Source organism: Mauremys mutica, chromosome 3, assembly GCF_020497125.1.
Source record: "Mauremys mutica isolate MM-2020 ecotype Southern chromosome 3, ASM2049712v1, whole genome shotgun sequence".
In the NCBI taxonomy this organism is placed as follows: Eukaryota; Metazoa; Chordata; order Testudines; family Geoemydidae; genus Mauremys; species Mauremys mutica.
This window is the reverse complement of record NC_059074.1, coordinates 150834364-150852011: the sequence shown is the minus strand read 5'-3', so window position 1 is coordinate 150852011 and position 17648 is coordinate 150834364. Positions and strand designations below refer to the sequence as shown.

The window sequence follows — 17648 nt, the reverse complement described above, 5'->3', positions numbered from 1 at the left end:
GTTTGTTACAGTAGGGCATATTCAGCTCTGTTCAGGCACAGGCACTCTGGGGTTACTCCCACCTATCAGACCTAGGAACAGTTCCACTGGCCAGAGCAGATGGCCCTGGAGTCAGGGGGCTGCATGGTCTTCCAGGCTGTGTAAGCTCTGTCTGCAGTAGCAGCACTAACTGCCTTGGTGGAAGGTGAAAATGTTGTTTCTTGCAGCTGGGTCTGGCTCTACCCTAGTCTGGTGCAGAGAGGAGATCTGGTGGGGGCAGGAATGCGAGCGAGCGAGCCCATCCACACTCATCCCAGGCAGTGCGGCTCTGCTCCTGTCATAAGAACATAAGAACGGCCGTACTGGGTCAAACCAAAGGTCCATCTAGTGCAGTATCCTGTCCACCAACAGTGGCCAATGCCAGGTGCCCCAGAGGGAGTGAACCCAACAGGCAATGATCAAGTGATCTCTCTCTTGCCATCCATCTCCACCCTCCGACAAACAGAGGCTAGGGACACCATTCCTTACCCATCCTGGCTAATTGTCATTAATGGACTTAACTTCCATGAATTTATCCAGTTCTCTTTTAAACACTGTTATAGTCCTAGCCTTCACAACCTCCTCAGGTAAGGAGTTCCACAAGTTGACTGTGCGCTGTGTGAAGAAGAACTTCCTTTTATTTGTTTTAAACCTGCTGCCCATTAAGTTCATTTGGTGGCCCCTAGTTTTTGTATTATGGGAATAAGTACTTTCTCCACATCACTCATGTTTTTATATACCTCTAGCACAGTAGTCCCCAACCTTTTCGTCTGGCAGGCGCCAGACGAAGGACCGGGGTGGCGATGGAGCACCCACCGAAATGCCGCCAAATTGTCAGCGGCAAGTGGCGTCATCGAGAGGTGTCACTGCCAAATTTCTGCGGCGTTTCGGCGGCGATGCCTCTCGATGACGTCACATGCCACCAACAAGTGATGTCATCGAGAGGCGTCGCCGCCTAAACACCGTAGAAATTTGGTGTCATTTCTACAGATGCTCCACCGCCAGCCAGGACGCGGGTGCATTTAGATGCCCCCGCGGGCGCCATGGCACCCGCGGGCACCGTGTTGGGGACCCCTGCTCTAGTATATCCCCCCCTTAGTCTCCTCTTTTCCAAGCTGAAGAGTCCTGGCCTCTTTCATCTCTCCTCATATGGGACCCTCTCCAAACCCCTAATCATTTTAGTTGCCCTTCTCTGAACCTGGGCTGGGCACAGGGGTTGTTAGACAGTGAACCCAGGCTGTGGTGGCTCTGTTCTGGACCACAGTGCTGGCATGGGCCTGGTTTGCTGCTCTGGCTCTTACTGCTAGGAGGAGGATTGAGGAGATCATGACAGCATCCCGTGATGTGTGTCATGCTTCGCCTGGGGAGCTAGGCATGTGCACAGGAGTAGCAGCTGGGCAGCTGGTGAGCTGATAGGTAGATAGATGGGGGGGCAGAGCTTAGGCCCCCCCCACCTATGACTAATGGGTTAGGATACCATGATTAAACACAACTGGACAAGAACACGTAATTCTCTGTTAAGCCAGGTCTACACTGGAAACCTTTGCATTAATTAGGGCTGCTATTTGATTTTGGGTTTTTTTGGCAATATTTCTATCTAGTAAAAATCAGTTAAGTATGAAACCTGGGGCCTGTGCACTATGAAAATTGTGGGGGGCACCTTCCTTAAAGAGACCTCACCCCACATAGAGCCCAGAATGCCCCTTCCACCTCACCCCACTCTCAGACTCCAGAATGCCCCTCCCACCCCACACATACTCCACCATATACACAGACCTTTGAATGCCCCTCCCACCACACATATACCCCAGCAACCCTCCACCAGCCCTCCCATGCATCCCTGCAGCCCTGACTCACATCCCATTCACCAGCCCCCAGCACCTCAATTGCAGTAGCAATAGTAGCCCCCCAATATCCCCAACTCACCTCCACCATCCTGGCCCCCAACCCTACCATCCTCAACATTCCCCATTCCCCCGCACAGCCCCTACAACTCACCCCACCACCACCGCCATGCCACACTCACCCCCAACATCCCGGCCCCCAATCCCACTGGCTCCCAACATCCTCCACTGACCCCTAACCCCTCATCCCACAGCCCCCCAAAACTCCGCACTTACCCTACAGCCCATTGACCACTCATCCACAGCCCCTTGCCCACCACCTACAGGATCTTCCTGGCCACTCACTGGTGCCTGCTGGCACAGTGCTCCGCTCCCCTCCCAGGCTAGGGCAGCTCCTCCTATCTCGGCTGTGCAGCTCTGCTTGCTTTCATCGCTCACCCTGCACTCACAGGGCCCCGCACCACTCAGGTTAGGCATGGCCACCCCTCTGTCATGAGAGGGGCAGCTGGGCCAATGTTGATTGAGTAGCATTGTGACCTGCTGCATAGGGTTGCAGCCCTGCTCAGGTTTGTTTTTTGTTTTTTTTTCCAGTGGATTGGCCTGCCCCTGAGACGGGGACTCTGTGCAAGTGCACCAAGTGCACGTTGGTTAATCCAGATCTGGTCAAAAGCCCTTGTGTAGACACAGTTCTACTGACATAACAATGTTTTTTCATTCAGGGAACTGGTTTAAACTATACCTGCAAAATCACATTTTTGTTATTGTTGTTGCCAGTATGGCCAGTGTCTCCACTAGGAGGGTTTGCTGCTATAGCTACATATAGCCATACTGGCAAACATTTTCTAGTGTAGACTAGGTCTAATGTATGCTATTAAAGGTGTGGGAAAGTCAATTCATCAGGTCTTGGTTTCTTCAGTGGTACTAATTTGAGGCAGCAGCTGTTTTCTACCCAATTTCTAATCCATCCCACATCTTCTCTGCTTTAGTCAGAATTCAAATACAGGGCCTCCTCCAGCCAAGAACTGGGGTTGAGTGCCAATAAATAGCAGTGGTGTGACCTATAGAGCTTTTTTCGTTCTGAAGCTAATTAACCTTTGTCTTCCTAATCTGAGAGGAGAGTGAACCTTGTGAATGTTATCTGATTGCTACTGTTATCCTGTAAGAACTGTGCAATTGTACATATTAATCTTAAGAATTTCCAGTATATAGCAGAGAGAAACTCATTTAAACTTTAATCCCTTATCAGAGGTCCTGTGCCTTTTGAAATGCCTCTCTCCCACACTGATAGTTGGGGAAAGAATGGGAGTTTCTGAGACCAGGTAAACAGTCACCATAATCTTGGTTTCCTGGACAAGTCTGTGTTTCCTGGACAAGCTGATTTCATGTGAATGCATGAAAGCCAACCAAACAAACTGGGAAGTGAGATTCCCCCTCTCCGATCCAGTCTTTATACTCATTCTTTTTGCCTTTCCTGAGGACCTCTCTGAGACACACTCAGTTTTACAGGGAGAAGCAACACTTCATGTTGAAGTAGCACTGTGAAATAGCACTGGCTAAAATGCCATGATCAGCAAGCACAGGATACTAAAACTGACCAGAGTTTGGGTATATCGAGGGACGTTACATGTTATCTTCCACAATACTTCCATCTCCCAACATGTGCCGGTGGATGATTGTCCTTTTCTGGAAGTGTGGCCGAAAAACTGTTAAGGTGTAGTGCAATGGAAGGGGTGCTGGCATGGGAGTTTGGAAGAACCAGAAGTAGGTCTCCTGTGACCGGCTGTGTGACCTCGGGAAAGTCATTTTTGCCCAGATCCTCAAAGGTATTTAGGTTCCTCAGTGGAAGTTAGTGAGAATCTCTGTCCCTCATTCCTCCACCTCTCCCCAGGACTAGAGAAAAAGTGGATATGAATGAAGAAGAAACTACTCCGATTATCCATTGTTTATACAAAGTGCTTTGTCCCTTCCTGTCACTGTTGAAGAGGAAAGTAGAAGCTCAGCTGCCTGATAAGGTCATGCTTGTAAGGAAGGCAGCATCTCAGCTTAGTCATACGCATGCACACACTCTGGTCTTGCCTTTCTGGGTGCCTTTTTGGAAGATACGCTTTAGTCAAACACAAGTTACTGGGCTCGCTGCGGGGGTAACTGGGTGAAATTCTGTGCCCTGTGATGCACAGGAGGTCAAACTAGATGATCCAAATTCTTGCCTTAAACTCTATGAATTTATGAAAAAGGGAGATCATTATACTTACTTTCCTTTGTATCGCATTTTGAGGTCTACAGATGAAGAGCCCTAGGTGACAACTAAGTAATTCTGGCTTCGGGAGCGAACTTAAGGGCTCAGAGAGTGGGAAAACAGAATCCAAGATGCAGTGTAAAGACTCTTTGTAGCTCTCAGCGATAGGAAGTTGTGGTGAAGCTGGAAACTGATGGTTGAGGCGCAAACAAATGACAAGAGAGACTAAGGGGTGAGCTGTAGAATTGGCAGTTGCCGCATGCTCAGAAATGATAACCGAGGCTGAAGTTAGAACTAAGAAATACGTAGGCTACGTCTACACTGCCTACCGCTGGTGGCAGTGTGTAGGCTATGCGTAGCTGCACGCAGCCATGAAAAGTTAGTTCCATCCACACTTCAGTGTGTAGCTATACATGTCAGTGAAAGGTTCTGGTGGGGGCAAGGCAGCAGGGAGAGCAATGTCCCCTGTTGCCCCCTCCACCAGAGTCTTTCCCCACTGCCTCTCTGCACCGCCCCCGCCAAAGCCTTTCCCTGCTGCCGGAGTCTTTCCCTGCAGCGTGACGCTGCTGGACCCTTTTGCTGCTACCAGAGCCTTTCCCCACAGTTGTAGTCTTTACCTGGGTTGGTTTATATATGCGTTGAACCCAGGCTTGCTTGCCCTGCTGCAGATATAGGTTAGAGTCCAGCTTTCACTTTAAGGTGGGCTCTGACCTGCCCTCTTTGCAGTGAGGATGTAGCTAACACTGGGTAGTGGAACTCAGCTTTTGACAGTCCTCCTGTGTCATCCCACAGTTCCCCAGACCTGTATTTTACAGCCCTTCTACCAACTCATTTCCCACTTGCCTCCTATGCACCAGATGCTACCTGCTGGTTTATATCCACCTGGTTGGTGTTTAACTCTTCATTCCACGCAGCCTGCTCTGTTTCTGCAATACGTAGCTCACTGCAGCCAGACAACCCTATAAGATGCCATCGCAGCAAGCTGCTAGCTGGACAGAGGACCCCACCAGGTTTCTGGTTAACCTCTGGTATGAGTGCAGAAAAGAACATGATTTTGGGAGATGCACCTGAAATCTGTACCGTTATGATAACATCTTGAAGAGGCTGGGTGAGGTGGGGATCAAACATATGGCTGCACAGCGTTGAAAGTGTATTAAAATCCTAGAGAGGATTCCTGCAATACAAAGGGTCTGGCAACTCTCTGTCTGCTACAAGGATTTGGACCAGGTGCTCACCCTCACCTGGTGTACAGAGCTCCCAGTTGTGCACGACAGGCTTTTGAGCAGGGCTGGCATGATTTTTATACTGGAGGCAGAGAGGACCAGGATAGTACTGGAGAAGGCTCCAATGGCAGTGGAGGCGGAAGAGCAGGAACAGACCACGGTTCTGGAGCAGCTCCGGAGTAGGCCACGTGAATGTGGGATGTCTTGAGACCATATTCTGAAGACCTGTTTGGGGACTGACCCAACAAACAGCCTGGAGAGGAAGTGGCATTAGAGTAGGAGCCGGAGCCACAGCTGGATAAGTGGCTGCCGCCATCTTTGTTGTTATTATGGGGAGAAATTGCACCATGAGTGGGAGGGATTTCTAGGTCATGGCCAATAAGATTATTGCTATGAAGGATATTATGTGCTAGAGGTTGGCCTTAGCTTCAGCTGAGGGCAAAAGCCATGACATTGTCCTGGCCCCCTTCCTCCACCCTAAGCCCCCAACCACCATGTGTGATTCAAGATGGAGCCCAAGTAGGGGGAAAACAATTAAACATGCAACTAGTGAGTCATTCTTGCTAAATGTATGCTGATTATTTAAAATATATATCAAAGATGGGAGTACAGGTTTAGCAAGAGGAGTGCATATGTCAGCATGTATGGCTCTTAGTAATTCTGTCACACCAGGAGACTGTTGTACAATTATAGCAATACCAGTATTGCAGCATTGGCCCAGACATTCTGGATTATAAATCTCAGTGGCTATATTAAGTTGAAAAAATTCCTTGATGCAGCAGTACTTGGCCTTCCGGTGCTCCCATTTGCAGCACACTTTCCAGGCCAGGGTGGGGGGAACAGTTCCACTGTTAGCAGGCCTCTGCATCCTGATTCACCCTCCTGTTAATGTTCACCTGAATTTTCCCCTGCTCCTGGCTGGTGATGCTTGAGAATTTTTCATACAGGATAAACTCAAGACGATTAGTGAGATTCCCGGGTAGGACAAACTTCCAATGTCTGCCTCGATAGCTTATAAGCCCTCTCCACTCCTTTTCAGTCAGCAGGTGATGTAAAATCTCCTTTGTGGAGATGGAGAGAATTCTACCACTAGCCTGGAGAATTTGCTCTCTCTTCCATTCAGGGAACTCCAGCTGATTAACATCCTCTAAGGTTTCCCTAGCATGGATTAATGTTAAAAGCAATAGTAGTAGCAGGTCTCTTGTCACCCCCCACAGACATACATACCAGGTCCAAAAAAAATTTTTTTTTCTTTTTAATGCATTAAATCTGGAATTCTTACCATAGTGTGTATGTGGGCTGGTAACCTGGCCTGCAGGAGCTTCTGAACTGGCTGAGGTGTAGCGGTGAAATAAAGTCATACCAAGCAGATAAAAGTGTCAAACTGTTGTCTTGCCGTGACACAGACCATAAAAGGGGGAATTCTCCTCTTTCTTCCCATGTACAAAAAATATCATCTTTCCTTGGCAGGACCTTCCACCTCTGCTGAACTGAGGCAGCCACCCAGGCTTCTTGGGAATAGGATCCTGAACCAGCTTGGGAAAAGGAAAAGGCTCAGGGGAGACCCACTATGAATGGTCTGGGTATACTTGTTCCTGCCAAGGTGTAGGGGGCTGGGCTCTCGAGGTCCTTTCAGCCTTTCATTTCTGTGATTCTATGACAGGGTCGGCAACCTTTCAGAGTGGTGTGCCGAGTCTTCATTTATTCACTCTAGTTTAACGTTTCGCGTGCCAGTAATACATTTTAATGTTTTTAGAAGGTCTCTTTCTATACGTCTGTAATATATAACTAAACTATTGTTGTATGTAAAGTAAATAGGGTTTTTAAAATGTTTAAGAAGATTCATTTAAAATTAAATTAAAATGCAGAGCCCCCCAGGACTGATGGCCAGGACCCAGGCAGTGTGAGTGCCACTGAAAATCAGCTTGCGTGCCGCCTTTGGCACGTGTGCCGTAGGTTGCCTACCCCTGTTCTATGAAATGCATCATGACTTTGGATATGGGTCACACACCAGGCCAATCAGAGAGGGAAAGAGGAGCAGGATATGGAAAGAAAGAGGGAGAAAGCAGAGGAGGAGAGAATGCTCGCATACTCCCTCTGGCATGACTGGAGAATGAGGGAGCAGGACCAAGCACAGCAAAAGGCGATGGTTGAGCAGCTGCTTACCCTGGTGGCTACTAGCCTTTAGTACCCAGTTCCTGCTCCAGTACCATCGCCAATGTGGGCAAACCCTCCTCTATGCTGCCACATCCTGTAGCCAGTGCAGCCATTGGGCAATTCAAGAGTTGGGTAGGTTATGAACCACTCCATGACGTGGTATAGGCAGAAGTTCCCTGTTCACTCTATGCCTGTACAACCGGGGAGAGAGAGAACAGATACACCTCTGACATCCAGTTCACCACCAGGGAGACTGCAGTGCTTGCACTTTATTTAATGGCACAGGTTTGAATACTCCTGCCCGTTTTTTATTTTCACTGTTATTTGTTTCCAGGCAGCTGGGATGCCTGCATTGCTTTTCAAATCAGAATTTATTTTAATACTTTTTCGTTTGGTTGTACAGTATATTGCTATGTGAGTGCTCAGAAAAGAAGGAAGAGTCAGGAAGTTGTGTCCAAAGATATTAATAAAGTACCCAACACCCTTATAATCACAGAAAATCAATAGCAAACAAACAGATATGTGTACCACAGCGGTACACAGTATCACATTCCCCCTTGCCTGTCACTCTGTTGTGATAGGGTGTGGGCACACAAGGCATCCCTTATTTCCCTTGCTCACCTGCACCCAGTCCCACATGCACTCTGTGGCTGCCTCTACCAGGCCTGCAAACTATCAGTGGCTTGAACTCACCCTTGTCCAAGATTTTCGCCCTTATCCTCGCAGGCATGGGTCAGGGCACAGCACATCTCGATAATGTGGGTGGCATTGGCCACACTGGCATGCAGATGGTTCTGAATGCAGAGCCATCTTGCCTTCCACTGGTCACATGCACAGTCCACCACTATCCCACAATCACTATGTGTGTAATTAAATGTTCTGCTGAGTGCTCAAATATCAGTGCGGTAGATGCTACACAGGGTCTCCTAAAATAACAGTGGGCACAAACACCCGTATTGTTAACCATGTTATTTAGTGGGAATAAAGTCCGTGCTTGTCTAAGTGGGTAAAAGCCAGATCTCCTCAGTGCTCTAGCATCATGTGCCTTGTGAGTGAATCCCACACTGGTGTTCATGAACTTGCCTTTGCAGTTGACCTACCCCAGCACAACGCTTGAGCGGTAGCCTTTGCAGTTGACACCTTCATATGCTCCTTGTGGAGAGCAAACTATGGGCACATGAGTGCCATCGGTGGCCCAGTGCAGCGTGCGACCCCCATTCTCTCCACACCAGCTGCTATTTCAGAAGTCTAAGCCGTGTCCACTACTCATGGGGAAACTACAACAAAAAACGCCTCACAAACCTCATGGCCAACAGTTGACTTGCCAACCCCAAATGAGGTAATCACCAGCCTGTTGCAGTGTCAGGTAGCCAGTGTCTAGATGGCTATATCAGCCTTGTTCTGGACTCCCTCAGCTGTATGACCTGGCACTGTAGGATCAGGGGAAGCACCTCACACAACTCTATGAAAGTGGCCTTCCTCATGCAGGAGTTCTGAAGCTACTGGTGGTCCCCCCAGAACTGCATGAGGATGTGATCCCACCACTCTGTTCTAGTTGTCCTACACCAGAAGTGCTGGTCTACATATGGGAGATACATAGCAACTGCTGCAGCATGTGTCTCTGCTCTGCCATGTCAGCATCGAGCATGTTTGAGCTCCAAGATCCACTGCCGCCTTCTGAGGGTCAGAAACGGCTGCGGAAATGCCCTCCACCATCTCCCATATCCTCTATGTTTATCCTACTGCGATAATAATTCAGCACCAAGCAGGAACAGCTCATCCACCTGTGCTGGACCCCTGGCGTGGCACCGGCTGGAGGGCATGGAAGTGAAAAACATGCAGAGCTGGAAGTGCCTCAGCTAAATGTGTCGGCAGGCTAAGAACACTTCCACATGGGGGACTGGGAAGAATAGACAAATTCTGCCATAACACACTACATCAAAACAATTTCTTCAGAGATTCAAATTAAGGAGCCCTGGGATACTTCTCTGTCTGCCCCCCTCAAAATCCCAGCACCAAACCCAGGTAGCTACAGTGCCAGTGTGGATACAGCTACACAGGTATGGATTGTATGTGGCTCTGCAGTATGGATACTAACAGGTGGCTTGACAGCTCAGGTACGCCTGCCCGGGAGCCTGGATCCAGGTACCCTCTGCAGTGTAGAGGTACTCTAAGAAGTGTGACAGACTGAAAGTCAGACTGGAGCAGTGAACGTGGCTGTGCAGGGACAGGAAGCCAGAATGCTGCTTTGTTTGGAAGCTTAAGCAGTAAGAGACAGCAGGTGGCTGTTCTCATTAGTGGTGATTGGCAAGAGAAATGGGGGCTGTACCCTCCAAGTATTCTTTACGTGAGCGAGCGCTGAGGAACACCACAACCCCTCCATGAGCTGCCAGTGGGCTGGAGTTAAAGGAGGTGATACTGTGGACCGTGATGTGTGGAAGGAGGCACAAGACTAGGCAGTGACTGGTATCAGGAAATAAAGATTTGAAGTACAGTTGGCTTTGATGAACCGACTGCAGGGAGCACCAGTGCTGCGAAGGGCACCAGTTCCCTTTGCAAATTTCTGGCTGCAAGGCTGAGCGAAATGATGCAGTTCCCTCCCCAGGGTCACTCACCTCACAGGGCAGGGCTTGTGCTGCTGGGCAACATGGTGTTTGTGAGGCCAGGAAGGCAACAGGACAGAAAGCTCCTTTTAGATAAAGCAATTTGACTGTGAAAGCCACACCTGCGCCTTCCTCATCGGAGAGAACCGGATTGGGACATCGCAGTAGGTTTTGTAAGACTATGTAAAAGTGGAATTTGCATCACAGATGGTGCCACGCAGAAACAGATGAGGCTAGATGGCGAGGAGAATGCCAACTTCTAAATAAAGTTACATTTTGATACATCAGGGCATGGAAATCCAAAAGGTCCCACTGGATGAATCTTACAATAACCACTGTGCACTTCTACAGAGCTGTCTGTCTGAAGAGCTTAGAGTGACTGACAAACATTAATGCTCCCCTAGGAGCTAGGGAAAGGTTCTTATCCCGCTGCTGCAGGTGGGGAACATGAGGCACAAGAGAAGTGAAATGACTTCCCTGGGATCACATAGCAAGTCGCTCAGCAGAGACAGGAGCAGACTTGGTTTAACCACGAAGTTCTGCTTTCTCTTTGTACTTCCTCTTTTGATTGATATTATCCTTTGACTTACACATGTGACCTTTCCGAGCTCTCAAAATATCAGGTCCAAGCACAGCAATTTCATGACTGAGTGTCTTTATTTCATGCAGTCTAGTTGTAGCCATGTCCGTTCCCAGGATATGAGAGAGGTAAGGTGGGTGAGGTAATATCCTTTATTGGGCCAACTTCTGTCGGTGAGAGAGACAAGCTTTCAAAGAAGAGCTCTGCGTGGCTCAAAAGCTCGTCTCTCTCATCAACAGAAGTTGGTTCAATAAAAGATATTACCTCACCCACCTTGCCTCCATATTTATTTCAAGTGTTCTACAAGTAACTTACCCTCCAGCGATTGGTGGTATTGACTGGGCCTGACTGATGTCCACAGTTTGAGTTCTTGGACCAGCCTTTGACTCTGAATAACTGCGTCAGGTCTTGAAAAAGCTATCTGATAACTGCCTGTTCTAAGTGAGGGCAATAGGAATCCTTAGCCAAAGCTCTGGGCTTTTCTCTTTAAATCTGTAGAATGTCTGTGTGTGGATACTGGGTGAGGTTATTTCTAATTTCTGTTCTCCTTGTCCCTATGTTTTATATGCAGATACAATAAATCAATCTCATTAAATAGATTTTGACGTATTACAATGAACGCTGGCTGCATCTGGATAGAAAACTTCCTATATTCTGATCTCTAGCCTACAAGAATCCTACACATTGGCTACAAAGTAAGCATACCACTTTCCCCTGTAGTTTTAAGGGCAGTCACAAACACCTGCCATTTGAATAACCAAATAGTCTATCAGAAACGTTTTGGTCTATCCCATGAATGCCACAGCAGGTTGGGACTGGTACAATGGGGCATACCGTAGAGGCATGTCATCTGGAGGCTTCTGATAACAAGACACAACAGGGAAGTGGCTAACCCTGGGCCCTATGATCAATGGTGCTGAGCACCTCCTGCAAGGGGGCTGAGTACGCTAAACTCCCAGGAGGCAGGAGCACTTGGCACAATGTATGAGCAGGCCCAATGCTTACTTTTGAGTGGTGGATTTGGGTTAGAAATTCCATGCCCCAGAGATGAATGGAGAAAAGGCATGCTCCAGTGCAGATATTTTGGACTGTGTTTGCAGAATGGAAGGACAACATCATATCATTATCCGTTATGCTTGTTCTCGTCATGTCCTATCTGAGCTGTTTATTTCCTCTCCCTAAGTGAAGCACTTTCCATTTATTAGTGTTGAATTTCCCTTTGTTGCTTGCAGCCTTCTCTGCTCTCGTCTCTTCAGGGCTCTTTGCAGGGTGGTTCTGTCCCCCTGAGTGTTTACTGCTTTCAAAACTTGGTGTCATGTGCAATTTTGACCACAGCTGAACTTACACCAAAGTGAGGCTTAACAGAGAACAGGAACCAGGTGTGCAGCATGCAGAGAAGTTATGTGTTTTTAGTTTCGTTGAGCAAAAAAACCCTCTGGAAACCCTAAGAATTCTGGGCTAGGCTGATACTAGGAGGAAACTTCACAGCTTGAAAAGTGACTGTGATGCTCCTCTGGTGGACTCAGGGCTGTGAGGCATCTCACCACCTCCTGCCCTTAGCATGAAGCAGTTTTCCTGATGCCTGCTGTAGCTCAGCTCTCTGAAACCAACAGCCTCAGGCCACTGACAAACACCTACCTGCAGGTCCCCGCAGACCTCGCCCTCTCTGTGCAGGCTAGTGACAGACAAATGGCAACCCCTGAGCCCCTCTGCCAGCCTCCCCCTCGGTGACATCTAGCCCCTGGCATAGCAACTTACAGAAATGACCAGGTAAGTTGTCCCCCGGAGGACAACACACACACACACACACAAGCTTGCTTGAGTCAGCTGTCAGCTCCTTTTTAACAACACAACGCTGTCATTTATTTATAGTGAAAACAAATAGGTTTATTAACAAAGGTTATGATTTCAGGAGACAGTGAGCAAGGATAGTAAGAACAACTGGTTACACGTGAAACCATCCTTTTGTGTTTCCTCAGTGATGAATGAAGGGGAGTCCTCTTGCCTTCCTCTTGTTGTCCAATAAACCTTTAAATTACACTCCCTTGCAGTGCACCCCCAGGGAAAACTCTTCTCCCCGCTTGCTTGTTCTCCAGGGTGCTGACCCCCAGGTTGATTTCGCATCATATTGATTTGGAATGCAGCTGTAGTTCCCACTGTGTTTGCTTACAATGCTTAATTCACATGTCAGCTAGCTGGACAAACACTTCTGGTCTGAGAGAAAACCTGTCTCTGCTGGTGACTCAGACCTTGATTCACTTGTGGCATATAACACATAATTTGTAAACTATCATCTGTGCATGATCTTAATGATCAATGTGTCACCAGCTTTCATTTGATATCTCACACAACATTCTTTATAAATACTATGACAGCCATGTGTTGGGCATAGTGAGTTTGTCAGACCTGTCAGGAATTGCTGACACAGAGTAGTGACCCTTTGGCCAGCTGGCACGAATGGGCCTCGTGGCACAGCGACTCAGAGACTTCTCCATTGTTACAGAAACATCAGCCACTTAGAACTCATAGCTAACAGATCATGGGGCAGGGGAGAGAGAATATTTGCTTTGGTGGTTGTGGTTCTTTAGTAGGCCGGTAATGGGGTGGACTAGACGCAAAGGCTCCCTGCTGGAGGCCTCAGGGTTCTGCCACACCCATCCCAGGAAAGGAGCAGTGGAGAGGTCCTCCAAGCAGGCTAGAGCGGCTGCAGGGGAAGAGGCCAATCAGGACCCAGGAGGGCCTTATAAAAGGAGCTGCAGAACAGAGCAGTAGTTAGTTGTTGCATGGAGCAGAAGAAGAATGGCATGTGTTTCTGCCTGGAAGAGTAGCAGGACTATAGAGAGCTAAGCCTGCTGGCAGGGACCTGGGGAATGAGAAGCTCCTGGCTGGCTGCTAGGGACTGAGTAAGGACTGAGCCTGTGGAGGGCTACAGAAAGATAGTGTCTCCAGGGAGGAAGCCTTGGGGATACAGCCCCATACCAGGGCTGGAATACTTAAAGACTAAAGCCCAAGGAGGGCTAGAGAGAGACACACCACCAAAGGGGTACCGCGATAGGCTCCTGTGGACTATATACCCCGGAAGGGGTTTGTTCTGGCTAATGTGCAAACAGTGTGACTCAGCCGGATGGCTGAGTCACTGAAAACCCGCCTGAGAACCACTGAAAGGGGTCTACAGAATACAGACATGCCCAATCAGAAGGGGACACTCATGAGAGGTGGGTGCTAACCTCATTACAAGTCCTTTGCCAGTAATGCTTCTTATCCACACCCAGGGGCGGCTCTAGCCATTTTGCCGCCCCAAGCACGGCGGCACGCCGCAGGGGGCGCTCTGCCGGTCGCCGGTCCCGTGGCTCCGGTGGACCTCCCGCAGACGTGCCTGCGGAGGGTCTGCGGCTCCGGTGGCCCCCCCGCTGGTGGGCCTGCGGATGCTCCACCGGAGCCGCGGGACCAGCGGACCCTCCGCAGGCACGCCTGCGGGAGGTCCACCAGAGCCTCCTGGCGACCGGCAGAGCGCCCCCCGCGGCGTGCCGCCCCAAGCTCGTGCTTGGTGTGCTGGGGCCTGGAGCTGCCCCTGTCCACACCTTCCTTAACTGCAGTTCAAGAGGCCGTACATTGGGCGTATTAAAGATTAGAGCCTAGATCCCTTGCAGCCTGATAAACCCCAACATTGATACAGGGAATGTTAATCCTATCCCCACTGTGCCCTGTTTTCTCCATTTCTTCTCATAAGGCCAGAGCCTACCAACCTTACGCATGCTGAATAGTACTTTATTCTGTGAGCTGTCCATTGAAATTAATGGGACTACTCACAGAGTAAAGACTAATCTACACTTAAAATTTAGGTTGACATAGCTGTGGCACTCAAGGTTGTGCAAAATGCTATAGTTATGCTGACCTAACCCGTGGTGGATGGAAGAATGCTTCTGTTGGCCTAGCGGCTACTGCTCAGGGAGGTGGCGGTCCTACAGTGACAGAAAAAAAACCCACACTAGCTCTGACACTGTAGACAAAGAGCAGCTCCCAGATCAATGCAGTTTTTAGCACTGAATTTACTGTTCGCCACCCGTTTGCCTTGTTTTCTTTTTTTGCATTGCTCTCTCCTTAGAATGACAGTGGTCACATGCTGGTCATTTGCAATGTTTTATTTTCTCCCTAATGTCACTTTTTGGTGCTCGTTCAATGGCATCATGTGGAGCCATGTTTATTTGTCTGGGGGGAGGAGAGAAAAAGGAATCTTTTTGTCATTTAAAAAAGAATTCATAAACATTTCTGTTGTTGTTAGGGAGGAAGACCTCATGGTTAAGGTACTGTACTGGGACTCAGGAGACCAGGGTATACGTCACAGCCCTGCTGCAGATTTCCTTTGTGGCCTTGGAGAAGTCATATCCCATCTCTGTGCCTCCGTTTCCTCATCTGTAAAATGGGACACTAATACTTCCTTACCACCCACTCATTAAATCTGTTGGTAGGTTCCTGGATCCTACAGTACTGGTGGTCCCTGAAGTACCTCGATGGATTATTAGTTTAAAAGAGCTTATCTTTACAAAACCCAGATTTGGGGGCAAATTCGAGCTGAAAGTGACTCCCCTTATTGTGAAGGATGAGAGCATTATCACTAGCACAGTGAATGAGCAAAGCAGGGGCTTGTGTTACTAGATATCTGCTCGGCTTTGCTCAGAGGTGATGGGTTTAGTGTACTCTTGATTCAGCTTTGCATTGCAGGATAAATCATCTCCCAGGGGTGCCAGGAGGATTAGTTAAGGTTGTAAAGTGGTTTATGTATGTACTAGGGATAGTGCTATTTTAAGATCAATTTTTCCACATCAGTAACTTTATTGGTATGACAAAGGGCACGCAGGTGTCGGCACAGTTAACTCATCGAGGGCCCAACTTAATGTAATTCTACTGACTTCAGCATAGTTACTTCAGATTTACATTGTTGTAAGTGAGAGCAGAATCAGGCCCCAAGTCTCTGTGCATATGACCAGTTTAACAACAGTGATGGGGCAGCGTCTGTACATCTGGCGCATTGCTCGGTTTCTGATGTGACTGCCCTGTATTATTAGACTGGTCCTGCTATATAGTATGTCTCCTCGCAATTATACAGAGCTTTCTTATACTGCATGCATTCCTCCCAAGTGTGGGGAAGGGATCTGGTATGTATCATCCACATGTAAAGCCTTACTTATTGCTTCATGGATCCTGCAATATGCAGAACCCTTTCAGGAGCTTTTGCTTTGAGTTAACCCTTGTTGGATTCTTGTCTGGGAACCTCCTATCTTCCTGTTTCTCTCCCACACAGTCTAGGTAACTTGTGACCGATTTATGGAATGCCAATGGCCCTAAAATCCTTCCCCAGACCCTTTGTTCTCTGGGTTCCCTTGGCTTGCAGTCAGCATAGTTTCTGTAAGGCCTGGTCTACAGTATAAACTTAGGTGACTCAGAGGTGTGAAAAACCCACCTCTCTGCTATGCATGGCTATGCTGACCTAACCCCTGCTGTAAGTGCAGCTAGGTCTATGGATATACGTGTCTGTCGACCTAGCTACCATCACTCAGTGAGGTGGAGTTCCTACAGTAACAGGAAAACCACTTCCAACACTGTCGTCTGCATCTACTTCATGGGATTACAGTAGCAGGGTTACCGCGCTGTAGCTATGCTGCTATCGCGCCCATAAGCATAAGCGTGGCCTACGGTACTATTCAATGTACCAGGAGAACCCAGTCCTTAGATTGCAAGCTCTTTGGGACGGGGACTGTCCCTGCAGCTTTTACAGCACAGAGCCCGTTGTCAGGGTGTACCAGAAGATAAACAGGTGATGGCCTTAGCCTCCTTGACCTCTCAGCCCTTGGATCTCCTAACCTCACACAGATGACGACATCTTAGGGCTAGTCTACACTTACCGTCCGGGTCGACGCGGTGAGTTCGACTTCTCGGAGTTTGAACTATCGCGTCTGATCTAGACGCGATAGTTCGAACTCCGGAAGCGCCGCGGTCGACTCCGGTACTCCACCACTGCAAAAGGCGGTGGCGGAGTCGACCTTGGAGCCGCGGACTTCGATCCCGCGGCATCTGGACAGGTAAGTAGTTCGAACTAGGGTACTTCGAGTTCAGCTACGCTATTCACGTAGCTGAACTTGCATATCCTAGTTCGACCCCCGCCCTTAGTGTAGACCTGCCCTAAGAGAGAAGCAGCAGGAGGAGTGTGGGTTATAATTTAAATTCTCGTCACACAGTACTGCAAAGGCCAGTTACACAAAGAACCGCCTTGTGGGCTGATGGTCTCACCTGTATTCACTGCCATCTCTTTGCAGGATATCATCAAGGCCTATAAGAGCGGCCTCACCCTCCAGGGAAACTCCACCAGTCTGGGGAGATGGGACTTTGATGGTTCTTTCTTCTTCTCCATCTCTGCGATAACCACCATCGGTAGGAGATCTCTGCTGCTTGTTGTGGGTAACCTGGGTGGAACATGGATGGAATGGGAATAAATAATCACAGGAACACACCCTGCTCCCTCCCTGTGAGACACTGGCTTTCTCAGTCACCAGTGTTCAAACAGAAGCAAACTGCATGCAGATTCCAAGTCAATTTGTCTCTCGTGAGCTTTTGCCTGACTCCCAAGCTGAGCTTTGTGGAGGGCCTGCTCATCTGCGTGGCAGTCAAGGACCCATCTGGTTTGGTATTGGTGAAGTGAGTTTGATCTCTAAGCCCTATACTGTGGAGTATCTGGGCTGTGGATGGAGTGAATGTGGGACTAATGAGGAAATGGGGAAAAATGAGGGGCTAGGGTAGCAGGGAATCAGGGAGAGATTTTTTTGGAGCCAGATTTTAACGAATCGTTTTGGAGCTGGTGTGTAAAAATTATCGTGACTTCCTCTGCATTCCAATGATTATTTATATTGTGTTAGTGCCCAAAAGCTCCACTGAGGTCCGGGGCCCCTTTGTGCTGGGTGCTGTACAAATACTTACTAAAAGATGGTCTTT

At 48.6% G+C, this 17648-nt stretch overlaps 1 protein-coding gene across 1 annotated transcript in view; it reads left to right on the top strand.

Annotated features, from left to right (window-relative positions):
* The window catches only part of KCNK17 (potassium two pore domain channel subfamily K member 17), a 49834-nt gene that overhangs the window by 9872 nt on the left and 22314 nt on the right, over positions 1-17648 (top strand). Inside the window, exon 2 of the mRNA XM_045010875.1 lies at positions 16976-17090. Coding sequence (XP_044866810.1) covers positions 16976-17090 — 115 coding nt within the window. The remainder of the gene's footprint in view (positions 1-16975; positions 17091-17648) is intronic.